The 13294-nt window shown below is 52.2% G+C and overlaps 1 protein-coding gene across 3 annotated transcripts in view; it reads left to right on the top strand.

Moving 5' to 3' along the window:
• Positions 1–13294, top strand: part of LOC115661031 (thyroid adenoma-associated protein homolog) — a 39256-nt gene that overhangs the window by 16254 nt on the left and 9708 nt on the right. For all 3 annotated transcript variants that reach the window (XM_030583154.1, XM_030583156.1, XM_030583155.1), the window contains 11 exons: positions 792–901; positions 1341–1501; positions 2206–2372; positions 3143–3328; positions 4221–4369; positions 6396–6539; positions 7492–7596; positions 9136–9336; positions 10810–10960; positions 11944–12190; positions 12587–12823. In XM_030583154.1, coding sequence (XP_030439014.1) covers positions 792–901; positions 1341–1501; positions 2206–2372; positions 3143–3328; positions 4221–4369; positions 6396–6539; positions 7492–7596; positions 9136–9336; positions 10810–10960; positions 11944–12190; positions 12587–12823 — 1858 coding nt within the window. The remainder of the gene's footprint in view (positions 1–791; positions 902–1340; positions 1502–2205; positions 2373–3142; positions 3329–4220; positions 4370–6395; positions 6540–7491; positions 7597–9135; positions 9337–10809; positions 10961–11943; positions 12191–12586; positions 12824–13294) is intronic.

The following is a 13294-nucleotide window of genomic DNA, read 5'->3' as shown; positions in this document are numbered from 1 at the left end:
ACTCTTAAGGCAGCAGTGCAGAAGTAAGGGTGGCAATACCATACCATGCCATCCGTACTCTCTGCTGCTGCTGGCGGGGCTCTGCCTTCAGCGCTGGGTGCCTGGCCAACAGCTGCTGCTCTCTGGCTGCCCAGCTCTGAAGGCAGCAGTGCAGAAGTAAGGGTGGCAATACCACAACCTCCCTAAAATAATCTTGCAACACTCCTGCAACTCCCTTTAGGGTCAGGACCCCCAGTTTGAGAAACACTTTTTTCCCCCGTGAAATCTGTAGAGTACAGGATAAAAGCACACAGAAGACCAGATTTCGTGGTCTGTGACGCTTTTTTCATGGCTGTGAATTTGGTAGGGCCCTACCTATGATAAGCTCCCATGTGTGTGAGATGGCAGAAGGCTCAGTGGAGTCAAATCTTTACCCACCCAAGTGTTCATTGGATAGAAACTAGTTTGCAGCCCCCAACCCAGTTAACGCTAACTTGTACTTTCAGCACTGACAGTGCATTGTTGCAGCAATACACTGTGTAGCAGAAGCTGTGTTGGGTACTCTGCTCTCCCTCATTCCCTCGCACAGAGGAGCCCTTGGGGTCGGGGACACAGGTTCTGCTGCAGCTGCATGACTCTGTACAGGATAAAAATCCCTTCTTTCCCAGCACTGGCAGCAGAGAATAAACCAGAGTCGATATGAACGAGCAGGACCCATTTTCCCTGCTGCTTGCCACCACCCTTTCGATTGAGTTCAGCCCTGACGACACTTACATCCTACATCTCACCGTCCTGCCTTTCTGTCACCACAGAGAACATGGAAGCATTGTTGAGCTGGGCCAGGCAGAAGGGCTGCTGGGACTTTTTCTCGAGAAGCAACTTGTTGGCACTTCTGAGCTGCTTGCAGGACAGCACGAATGAGGTGAGCAGCCCTCTGTCCCCAGCACTGCCACAGCTCTGTGTTGTAGACAGCTGGAATTGGTAACAGAAGCTGCTTGGCTTGAGCAGCAGGAGTGGCCTGTTTCACTGAACGGAAGCAGGGGATCCTATCAAGATTGGGCAGGGACAGCGCTGGGGACGCTGTCCCCCTCAGTAAAGAGGCAGATTTGGCTGCCAGCTTTCCTTGCGCGTGCTGCTGCTGGTAGCCTGTGTACTTGTGCTCTGTTGGAACCCCAGTAGCCTCCCGCTACCATGGCAGTACAGAAGAGCAAAGTAACGACGGCTGCCCCTTTTGCTTCCAGAATTACAGGCCTGAATGGATTCTATTGGCTCTGGATTCCTGCTCCCCATAGCCTCTCTGCTTCGTCACCTGTGTCCTGACATAACCTTCCCCTCTCTCCATCCCTCTCCTCTCTTGGCAGGTCCGAGAGCTGGCATCAGAGCTGCTCATCCGCTACTTCCCACCGGCTTTCCCAGAACCCATTGCTGTGGCTCTGTTTGAGCGTGCCCAGGAGGCTGTGAGCAGCCCCAGAGTGCAGGAGGCAGAAGCAGGAGCGGTGTTGATGAAAACCATCCTCCAGAAGTATTGACTGGCTTGTCGCTCTTGTTTACTCTAGAAAGGACTTAGACAGGGGCCATGTGGGAAGGAGACCAGGAGACCTGGTAGTGTACATAATCCTGTCTGTCCACACACACGGTTCACCATGACTTGCTTAGCTGACTGCCAATTCCAACCAGTTTGATATCACTTATGTAGCACTCAAATGTGTTTCCAGTTACTCTGATCTCAGACTCAGACAGGGCACCAACATCCACCTGCTTGTTTAATCCTCTGCCTCTGTGATCCCAGAGGACAGATCTTCATGCCAGATATTGTCTGAAGTGTCTTTTCCCACCTGAAATAGAAAAATCAAGTAGTTCTTTCTCAGCACACCCGCCCTGCCTCTGGCCAAATAGATTTCTCCTGCTTCCTAGGGAACAATACTGACATCTGCCTTAGCATTAAGGATGTAGCATTAAAAAAAAAAAGTAGCTATGAAGCAAGAATATTAATATTTCTTACTATTCAGAGGGGTCACTTATAATTCACCTCAGCAGGACTGCAGGCCAGACAGCAGCGGCCCGTGATCTGAAGTAACCTTACAAAGGTTGAAGGCGATGGTGCGTTAGAGTGTTAGGACACAAGGCCTCCAGCCCTCGGCAGTGAGGATTGTCACTGTGCCGATTAGGCGAGGGCTCCCTCTGAGCTTTGTCAGTGGTGTTAGCATCTGCCTCCTCCTCCTCCAGGTCAGACGGCAGCACCTTGGAGAGACTATTCCCAGAGGGAAAAGCAGCGGCAACTCTGCAGCACCGAGGCCTGTGCTTTGCTCAGTATCTTCTCCGCATGTTGCAAGCTCACTACGCCATGGCTTGTCAAGACCTGCTGCAGGCAGCGAGCACTAACCCAATGCATGGTGCGTCCCCGGGCATCATGGGGAGGGAGACATCAAAGCTCCGATGTCCCTTCTCTCCCCTGCAGTTCTGTCACACTACAGCTGTGTGTCATGTGATGGATCTGGTCTATGATTCAGCAAATCATGTAGCGAGTAACTGGCCTGAGCACAGCACAACTAACTCCACTCCCAGATATGAAGAGATTCCCTGTGGCCTTGGGCAAGTTGCTTCACCTCTCTGCCCATGTCCCCATCTGGGTTTGGGGTAGCCCTAGCTATGTCACATAGGCCGTGTGATGATTGGTGAGCGTTTTGAGAAGTACGTTGGAGATTAAACATGCTGTGTATTTATGGGCTGGGACAAAGGGGTCAAGCTTGCTGTGGAATGGAGAGCTGAGGTGTTGGCCACTTGTCTGTGGCACTTTTTCCAGCTGCTCTGGCTAAATTTCCAAGCAGCTATTGACTTTTTCCTGGCCTCAGATCCCCCTCAGCACAGTATTTTTTCCTTTCTTGTCCCAAACGTCAGCCTCATTTCCACACGCTATTAAACAGCTCCTGTCGGAGTTATGTATCTTATCTATCTGGAACGCCACATCTCTGGGAAGGGAGCTTGACTTTATACCTGGCCCTCTGTTGGTACTGTGCGGATATCATCTAGGGACGGCGGTTCTTTGCCACAGGCTTCCTCTATCTCGCACTAAACTTCAGTGACCCAGCTCAGTTGGGGGATTACATGGGAAGGGAACATGCAAGCATCCAGCCCTGCGATAACTGGAGTGTTATCTGTGTAGGAGTGATGGTGGCACTGCGGAGGTGTCTGCTCGAGGTACCGGAGGGGGCAGTCTCCATACTGAAGGGAGAGCACGTGCAGAACTGGCAGGAGCTCCTCAGCCATTTGGTGACCTTGCTGAGAGACATCAGCACCTTCCTCCTGGGGGTGCTCCAGAGCAGGCAGGGGCCCAATGCCAACCAGCCAGGTGAGGAAGGGTTCCCAGCCAGCCCACCCCACGGTGTCATGCCCTTTCAACTACACCTGCCTCCATCACATGCCAAGAGCTCTTAAACTGTGGATTGCAGAAAGCTGGCTGGTCACAGGTGGTCTCATTTCCAGCTGCCTCTGCAGCCCTCCAGGCTCTACTTTTCAAAGAGCCGACTGCAGGTTTGTGAAAACCACCTGCTTCCTCTTGCTTCCACCTAACTGCCTCTAAAAGAGGCTCCTGCTCCATAAGAGGAGGAAAGGGGACAAGTGGCCAAGGAGAAGAGGAGTGCCCAGGGCAGGACGAACACAAGGTAGGGTGCCCCACAGGAGAAGGGGCTCAGGTAGCCAGACAGAATGGCTAGGTCAGGAAGGGTTAAGGCAACCAAGTGACAATGGAGAAGGGGCCCAGGTGGCAGAGAAGAATGAGCAGGAGGAGAGAAAAGCATGCCAGGGGGTTGGGGAAAAGTGAAGTAAAGGGCAGAAGGAGACAGCAATTGACTTTAAGAAGGAACATGGCACTTTAAAGACAACAAAAACCTGAACACACAACTGCAGTTACGACAGGGATGTCACACAGTCACAACGGGAAAGCGGGGAGAGTCCACAGGATCATGGTTTGGAAGGATGGGTCTCCATACCACAACCTCTCTTTAGCTACTGGCCACACTATGGAAGTTTGTCTCTCTCTCCCCCCACAAATCAGAAGATGATGGATTTGATCCTTCTCTCAGACTTAAGCAAGACTCAAGTGACCATCTGCCTTTGTAAGGTCATTTCCATTCTCCTTTCCTCTGGATTTCATACCCATAGCAGGCTCTGCTCTACCTCCCCGCCCATCATTACCTATGCTGGGGCGAAAATAAATCTGCCTTCTGCTTGTGTTTTTGCAGCTGCTGCTCCTTCATTTGCAGACATGGTAAATGCTATTGGCTCCCTTATCATGCTGGGGAAAGGCCTGGAGCAGCAGGATGGGGAGGATGCCATCCTGCTGTCCGAGGAGCACAACCTTATCCTGACCTGCTGCTGGGTCTCAGTGAAGGTAAGCGGCCTGAAGGGAGCTAAGACCCTGCCAGTAGAGTTCTGTCAGCAAGAGGCTTGGGACAGGGGAGGCAGCCGGGACAGGGGAGGCAGCCGGGACAGGGGATATCTTTGGTTTGGGAAGCATGCCAGATACATAGTCCTCTCCTGCCTCCTCTCTGTCACTCTAGCTGAGAAGTGCACTGCGTGAACTGGGTCCTCTGCCAAAGAAAACCCAGGCAACTAAGGTGTTTGGTTTTTTTAAAGAATTCCCTTTACGGCTTGCACTAACCCCAGTGCTGGAATTCCCCCTTTTCATACTCAGGGCAAACAGAAAGGGCCCTTTTCCCAGGCCTCAATCTGATTTCCTCAGTTAGATAAATTACAGGCCCAAACTCCTTTACCCCAGGGTTAAACACAAGCCGAGACAAACTCCCAGTTGGTGTGGACAGAGCCAACTCACCTTGCTTCCTCGCTATGGCTCACTAGTAATTACTGCCTCCTCAGTGTCATTAAAAGGAGGAGGCAGCAAATACTTGACTGGTTTCCTGAGACCCTAATGGGCTCCAGCTGCTTCAGGTCCCGCCCCATTCCCCTTGCCTCTCAGCACCAAACCCTGAGTCTTCCTGATTCAGCTCCTGTTCTGCTAGTCCAGGTACCAGCTGGGGAATGGATCCCTTCCTATATAGTCGTGCAATAGGATGGCTTTTTAAATGAGGACAGTTCTTCCAAGCATTTCCTGCACTTGGCTAGTAAGATCGAGCACCATGGAGCCTTTATAACAATGTGCCAGGTGTCTTTTTGGTGTCTCTATCACTAGAGGCTTCTGTGTAATTCTCTAGAATCTCTGGCCCAGATCCACAGTGCTGTTCAGGCACCTAACTCCCATTGACTTCACTGAAAGGTGGGAGCCTAAATACCTGTGACAATCTAGGCCTAGATGATAACTCTGCTGCTGCTGAGTCTTATCGTCACAGGAAACACACAGCAGGACAGAGGCTCTCGGCTGCAGCAGAACTGTCCCTGTTCCAGGAGAATTTTGCTCTTAGTGATGATTTGACTCGGTGGATCAGTCAGTTCCTACACTGCTCACTGAGGGTTTTGAGGGCCAGGCTCAGCTAGGAAATTATTTCTAGCACTGATTTGCATGTTTGGAAAGGCAGAAGAGAGTTTTGCACCGTTCTGCATTGCACTTGGCTGCCAGATCAGTAAAGAATTGTAAACAGCTTGAGGGAGCATTCATTAGAGCCATGTTTCCTAGCCACCGTGCTCTTCTCCTTCAAGGTCCTCCTGAGCATTCACTTCTGTGACCACCTTCTGCTACCTGTCCTCTCCCGCTTCCTTGTGCCACGCCTCAGCATTACAAAATCAGATAATTTTGTTCCAGTCGTCCCCCTACTTCCTTTATCTGTACGTTGCTTAACTCAGCGTCTCAGGGCAGGGACCTGGGCTTCTCACACTAGTCTGCAAAGCACTAGTCTTAGCTATTGCCCTTTAGCAATAATAAACGACACCCTGATTGATTTGCCTTGGCATTAAAATGCCTCCCAGAACCTGCAGGGTCCTTGCATGACAGAGACTTGCTGCTCTCTGCCTGCCTGGTTTGGAAAGCTCGTTGATTCCTGGGTACTCGCAAACATCAGTGATCAAGGTGATGGGATAATCAGGGACCTGATCTTGCTCCCACTGAAATCAGTGGGAATTTTTACCATTTCAATGGCAGCAGGACCAAACCTGGCTCAGACTGATCCTTGCCAGAGACTGCATAGGTATAAATTCCCCACCTTACTGAAGCATTGACTGGGGCAAGGGTGAGGGGAGGGCAAAGCGAAAGACCAGCTGGAGGGGGCTTTTCCATTTGTACCAGTAGAAACAAGGCTGAGGCATGTCTGCCGGGCACCGTGTGCTCTCAGCGTTTTAAAGCACCCTGGAGCATAAGCCAGCAATGCACCAAATCCCTCACTAGCCCCAAGGAGGAGAGAGGCCACGTCAATTGAGCCAAGTCTTGCTCTCACACCTAATTTGGTTTGTTTCTTCGGACCCCGCAGGAAATAGGGCTGCTCTTGGGAGGCCTCGTGGAGAAGATTCTCCCTCTGGCACCACCGGCAGGGGCTGAGCCACTCCTGCCGCTCACGGTGGTCAAGATGGCGGCTAGAGTGTTTCAGGAAGTGCTGCTGAAGTGCCGGCACTGGGTAAGAACAGCGTCCGGCCTGGATGGATAGGCTGTGCCACACCCTCCGTCCCATCTCAGGCCTGACGGGGGGGCGGGGGGTCTCCCTCCCTTCTGAATGGCCCAGGGCTCATTTCACTGTCCCTTGCGGGCAGTAAGGTCTGTCGTTTAAGGGCCATTTGTCAGGTCCCTGGGTCCGATTCTGCTGTTACACCCCATGACACTGGAACAACTCCACTGACTTTAATGGGGCTACCGGGGACTTACAGCACCCAGGAAAGCATCCAGCAGATGTTTTCCCACCAGTACGTCTCCATTTAACCCTTACAAGGGCCAGCTCCTGGCCAGGGAGACGGCAGGGCTCCATTTGGAGCCAGTCATTACAGCTTTGGACAGTGGCAATGACCACAGAACAGCGTCCGATATCCCCTCTCCTCTTCTTCTTCCTGACCTACCTTCCATGTGTCCCAGCAGTAAACCTGGATCCCTTTGGGTGGATGCAACGGGTCGTGTCACTGTTTCTTAGATAGCGCTATGAGCTCTGTCACTCAGCCTCTGGGCTACTGTAGGGGCTAGACAATGTGTGGTAACCCCAGTGGGGGTTTGATGTATCACATGAGACAAGCGAGTGGCTTGACTGTCCCCTTTGATTCCACAGCGGAGATTCATAATTAGCCTCACCTACAAAATCCACTTCTCTGCTCCACAAAAATCTTCCGTTTTAATGTTTTATCATGTAGGCCAGGGGCTTTGGTTTAAGCATGGGACTATGAGTCAGGAGCTCCCAGTTTCTAATCCCGGTGCTGACACTTAACTGCTGCAGCTTTGACCAAGTCATTACATTTATCTGTTTCTGCTTCCTCATCTGTGAAAAGAGGCGAGTGTCCCCCTCATGGGGCTGTGGTGAAGGTTGATTAGGGAGCAGATGGAAAGCCCTTTGAACTTGCAAAGCCTGGAGTATTCTTCTGTCCTAGGGAGCAGTTGAAGGTTGCAGCATGGGATTCACCAAATTCTGCACTGCTTTGCTGAACCATCCTCATGCAGAACTGCAGGCAGTGCCAAGAACGATGCTGGCACAGGTACTGCAACCATTTCTTGCTCTAGGCACCAAGGGGAGAAGGTCATTCAGTTGAAGGTAACTGTTACTTATATTACAGAGGTACCCAAAGACCTCAGTCAGGATCAGGGCACCAGTACGTGTTCAAACACAGGAAAACTCAGCCCCCTTCTGGAAGGGGATACAGACTAATTAACTTTAATCAGTTCAGAGTTCTGATGGGCAAATCATTGACCTCTGACCCCTCACTCATGTATTGTGCTGAGCACACACCCCTGTGTGTGGTTTTTAGAGAGGTTTAGAACAGTTGTAAATTTAAGGACCAAAGATCATTGCTGTATTCCCCCAAATCCCTGGCTGGGGCCTTGTATACCTCAAAAGTCTGAGCATCCCTACCACTCCACTGAACCCCTCTTCCCAAACCAGCCTACAGCCACTGAGGACTAAGCAAAACGCCCTTTGGATCCTGCTCTCCCCTCTCAGCTGTTAAGTCCACGTGTACCAACCCTGTACAGTAACTCCTCACTTAAGCTTGTAGTTATGTTCTTGAAAAATGCGACTTCAAGTGAATCATGTTAAGCAAATCCAATTTCCCCATAAGAATTAATGTAAAGGGGGGGTTAGGTTCCAGGGAAATGTTTTTCACCTGACAAAAGAGTATATTATTACACACACACACACACTCACACTCTCTCTAGTTTTAAACAAACAATTTAATACTGGTACACAGTGATGATGATTGTGAAGCTTGGTTGAGGTGGAGGAGTCAGAGGGTGGGCTATTTCCCTTTACTGCTAAATGATGAACTAGCAATTGGCTGAGCCCTCAAGGGTTAACTCTCTCACTCTGCAGGGCAGCAGGAATGGAGGGAGATATGTGCATTCCCCTTAAGTACACTGCCTTGTTAATTAGATCAGCTTGCTGAGACTGCAGCTGCTGCAAGCTCCCTCCATCCTGTGTCCCCCTTGCTCTATGAAAGATGGGTAAGCAGGGTGCAGGAGCAGGGAGGGGGGCACCCTGACATTAGACATTAGAACCTCCTCTTCCTTCCTCCCCCCCCCCCAGCAAGCAAGAGTCTTGGGGAGCAGCTCCAAGGCAGAGGACAGGAGTAGCACATGGCAGTGGGGGGGGGGGAGACAGCTGCAATTGCTATCCTGCTGGATAGCTGCTGTGCAGGGAACTTACGGGAGGGGGGAGCTGATGGCGGGGCTGCCAGTCCACGCTGGTTCCAAGCCCCTACCAGCTAACTGCAACAGGTTGCTCTTCCTGCAAGCAGTAAACAAAGTAGCTGGCTGCCAAATGGGAACATTTCACAACTTTAAACGAGCACATTCCCTAATTGATCAGCAACAAAACAACGTTAACCAGGATGACATTAATTGAGGAGTTACTATATCACGCCCAGCACTTGTTACAGAACAAACATGGGCGTTGGATATTTACCAGCGGTGTGAGCACAGGCCTGGGAGCTAAGAGCTCCTAAACTGCAATCCCAGTCTGAACGCTGCAAGGTTTAATCTCTCAGTCACATACAGCTTCCAGCACTGCTTTTGTTTCTCAGGGTTTGGAATTGTTAAGCGGCCCCAGGAGCAGCTCCATTACCCGCAGGGCAGCCGGCTTCCCCATGCTCTTCCTGTGTATCCTCGGTGGGGAGGATCCCTCCAAGGCGCGCCCTCTGCTAGCACATTGCATCCAGACTTTACTGGCCTTGGCCAACACGCCTCTCCCACAGAACTGGGACCAGACGCTGGACCTCCCTCAGGTGAGAGGCCTGAGCGCCGAGCAGTTCAGCTTCCACATTAGTGGATGATAGTCAGCAGAAGAGACCTGCCTCTTGGTTAGCCAGGCAGGCTGCCTCCTGACTCCGCGCCAGTGATGCTGCTGAGCGAGCACCCTGCCCTCCGAACGCGGCTGGGGTCTCTGTGCTGCCAGCAGCACCATCTCTCAGAGGAGACCAAACCCACAAGCAAACCACTCGTGCCCACTCCTGGTGTCCTGCTGGTTTTCACTAGAGTAGAGCTGTTCACTGCAGCATCACACCCACTTACCTTCCCTGGCCAGTCCAGCTGAGGAAGACAGCTTTCTTTTCGCTGCCCCAAACTAATGCTTAGTGTTTGCTGTGTCCCTACTCCCACCCCGAAGTGACTCGTGTGCATTCTGTGTAGTACGTCAAGCTCCTTTGCAATGAAAGCTGCTCTACGAGTGGGAAATGACTGCGACACTTCTGGGGGTAGTAGCCACGGCTGCAAGGCACCTCGCTACCACCTGCCCTTAGCATAAGGAAGCCATATCTGTGAGGGGTCAGTTCACAAATTCCACCAGCCACAGGCAACACATGCACTCCCCCCCTCAGCCCACACAGGCTTCACAGTCCCTCTGCACGTAAGGAATAGGCATATGCAGCCCCTGAGCTCTCCAGGCTTCCCCTGGAAGAGTCCAGTCCGTAGTCTACTACACGCTCCCCACATTCACAGATCCACTGCTCCCAAATGCACAGTACACACCAGCTGCACCTCAGAACCACCGCTCCACTCAACTGACAGTACTCGGATTAGTGAAACCAAGTAAAAGTTTATTTAACAAAGACCTGAGATTTGAGAAGAAGCAGGCAGAATTAATGGGAACAAATGGTTACGTATAAAATAAAATCACGTGAGCCTAAACTTAACAAGACATTCCCCTGTCTCAAAGGTGACTCACCCAAAGTCTCTCTCTTCTCATCAGAGCCAGACCAGCTGTGATCCTTCGTTCATACAACAAGCCAGCTGGCAGCTTGACCCCTTAGTGAAGGATACCTGGATATTCCATTGTATCTTCAGACATAGTTCCAGCCATCCACTGTCATCACTTGTAAACAGGGTACCTCCTGCTGCTTGTTTTTTCCTGCAGAGAATCTCCCATGGAGATTACACAATCTCTTAATTAGCACTGTGGTCAGTCGGTAAACAGACAGCTGTCGTGAAGTACACAGTACTCAGTTTACATATAGCCACACAGGTGGATAAGCAGGTCCCACCTGAAAGAAACACACACACTCCCTCCTTACATAGTATCTGTACAAACATGTCACAGTGATGACGACGATCAGCGTGACACAGGCTTTCGCTGGAGACCTTGCCAGAAACCCTTTGATGAACGATTCTGTAGAGACCAGACCCAGGGCACTGCCTTCTGCCGGTGGGCACCAAGATGTCCCTGGGCCACCACGGTGATCTCTGTTGTGTGTTCTCTGCAGGTCTCTGCCTTGCATGTGCTACAGACACTGGTGCGTGGCTCTGGCCTAGGAACGGCGCTGCTACAGTATGTCACACCTATGATGGCTCTTCTTCTGAAGGCACTAGGCTCGTCTAGCTGGGCTATGAGAAACGCAGCCATCCAGCTCTTCAGTGAGTAATAGCTGCTTATTCCTAGCAGTGCCATGGGGTGCACACACGGGTGTCCTTCCATCAGTCAGTCTCCACAGGAGCAAGGCCATTGCTCTGTTCAGTGCCCGGCCCTTAGTGCCCTCTGAGGGGCTAATGGAACATAAAGCAAGAAGAGCATGGCAAAAGCTCTGCTGTGAACAATAGTGATGGGGGAGGAGGGAGGAGACAGTGTCGTACGGTTTGCAAAACGTGTCCTCCAGTCTATGGTGAGTCTGAGCAGGCTAATTCCTATATCTGTTAGAAAGAGTCCCAGATTAGGCAAGCGCTGGGCTACTTCAGGAATGCTCAGCTTACCAGGTCTGGTAGCCGCTTCCTTTGCTATTTAGGGAGGGTCACGGTAGCTGCTCCCTAAGGGGTCTAAGAATAATGTTTTATACAGAATCCCACCCCCGCAAAGCATTTTCCAAACTGCCCTCAACAGATGGTCCCAAGCAAAAATCCCAGGGCTGACCTTTGGGGCAGTCCCAGTCAGGATCTAAATTTTGACTTGTCTCCATCTCTCCCACTACACACGGCCTCAATGAAATGCAGCCATCTCTGGGGCAGAGGGTGACTCAGCGTGAGATGCTGGATAAGGGCCCAAGGCAAACCCCAGCAAACAGGCCAAAGCATCTTTAATGCCCTGCAGAGCAGGGGGGACCTGCTTTCCGGAGTCTCTTGAGAGCACCCCCCATCGAGTAAATTGCCTGGAACTCCATCTCCCTGCCTGGGAACGACGAATGACTGAGCCAGCCCTGCTGGGATTTGAAGCAGGCTCCAACGAGAGACATCAGGGAGTCTCTGTGCTCAAGCCACTAATGTGTTGCCTCTGCCTGAATGCTGCTCTGGTGGACTTTACTGTTCCTGCTGAAACACAGGGCAGAGTACGTGGGTTGCTAGTTCAACGCTGCCATGTGCCAATGGCCGTAGTTCCTGATGTCCTTCCCCTGCTTGTTTTCTTTCAGGCGCCCTCGCAGCTCGGGTGCTGGGTCCGAAGCGGAGCCGGGACGATAGCTGTGCTCAGGATGGGGTGAGCCCTCAGGCGTTCTTCAGCCGCTACCCGCAGCTGAGGGAGATCCTGCTGGGAGAGCTGCACTCAGCTCTGGAGACGGCAGGAGAGCCAGAGGGAGGGAGGTTTCACCTCTGCCCCTCGCTCCACGCCATCCTCACGCTCTTGGCAAAACTCCAACCCGGGGCAGATGGACTGAGCAGGTAGAGAAAATGTGGAGGCCGCCACCCCATGGGCAGGTGGCAGGGTACAGGCTGGGGGTCCCTGCAGGGGCACTGCTACCTTTGGCCTGCGTGAGGTTGACAGCCTCCCAGAGCCAATGGCATTCAGCCATCTTCTGCAGAGGGGGAGGGTCCCTGTCCTCGTCTGGGTCACTTGCGTCCTGGCAGAGGATGGGCTGCGCGACGGCAGGGCGCTACAGTGGCACTGCTGGTCCTGAGGGCTCAGAGACCCCATGGAACTGACGTGCAGAGTCGAGACATGTTCTGAAGCTGTCGTCCTTTTCTAGCCCTGTCCGTTCAGCTCCGTTTAGCAGGGACGTAGACCAGCTGGAGGATAATCTTTGCTTTGTTTCCCGCTCTGCACTGCTCGCTCTGCAGCGTCTCCACTTGCTTCCTGGAGCCCTTGCTTCAGCTTGCAGGAAACCCCATCTACGCTGTGCGAGTCATGGCAGCCAAGGCCCTGGTCCCTGTTGTCCCTACAGCTGAATACGGGAAGATCCTGCTGCGACTGGCTGGGGACTTAGCTAAGCGAGGCGGTGTCCTATCCCACAACATGCTGCATGGGCGTCTGCTGCAAATACAGGCTCTGCTGGCTTACGCTGCAGACACGAACTGGTGAGTGGGTTTCTAGTGCTGTTCCCTTACTCCCTTTCTGTTTTCACGGCAGCAAGGCATGACCTCAGATCCAAATTCCAAAGCCAGGGGCGTAGCGTGAGCAGCCTGGCAAGGAATGCCGAGGCAAACACTGAAATTAACTTAGGAATGTTGCTTCCCAGCTGAGTGGCAGAGCGGTGGCTCCATCACAGACTCACCACCTGACTCGCTTCCTGTGCTTATGGCAATCCTGCCTTTTGTGAAATGGCTCCATTTGCTATCGAAGGGGCAAGAAATAAGGACAGACCAGACTGCATGGAGCCCTGCTGGCCGCTTCATGGAGTGCCAGGGACAATGCAGAAGAACGTACGCTGACCTCATGTTCTGTTTGGTTGCAGGGATGGGGAAAAGGTTCTATCACACACCCTAGAAACAGGAGGAAAGAGCCCAATGACGCCACCATAAGACAGGATACAAGGTGGTCTAGTAGCG

The sequence above is a fragment of the Gopherus evgoodei genome, chromosome 13, assembly GCF_007399415.2.
Source record: "Gopherus evgoodei ecotype Sinaloan lineage chromosome 13, rGopEvg1_v1.p, whole genome shotgun sequence".
In the NCBI taxonomy this organism is placed as follows: Eukaryota; Metazoa; Chordata; order Testudines; family Testudinidae; genus Gopherus; species Gopherus evgoodei.
This window is presented reverse-complemented; position numbering and strand designations above follow the sequence as displayed.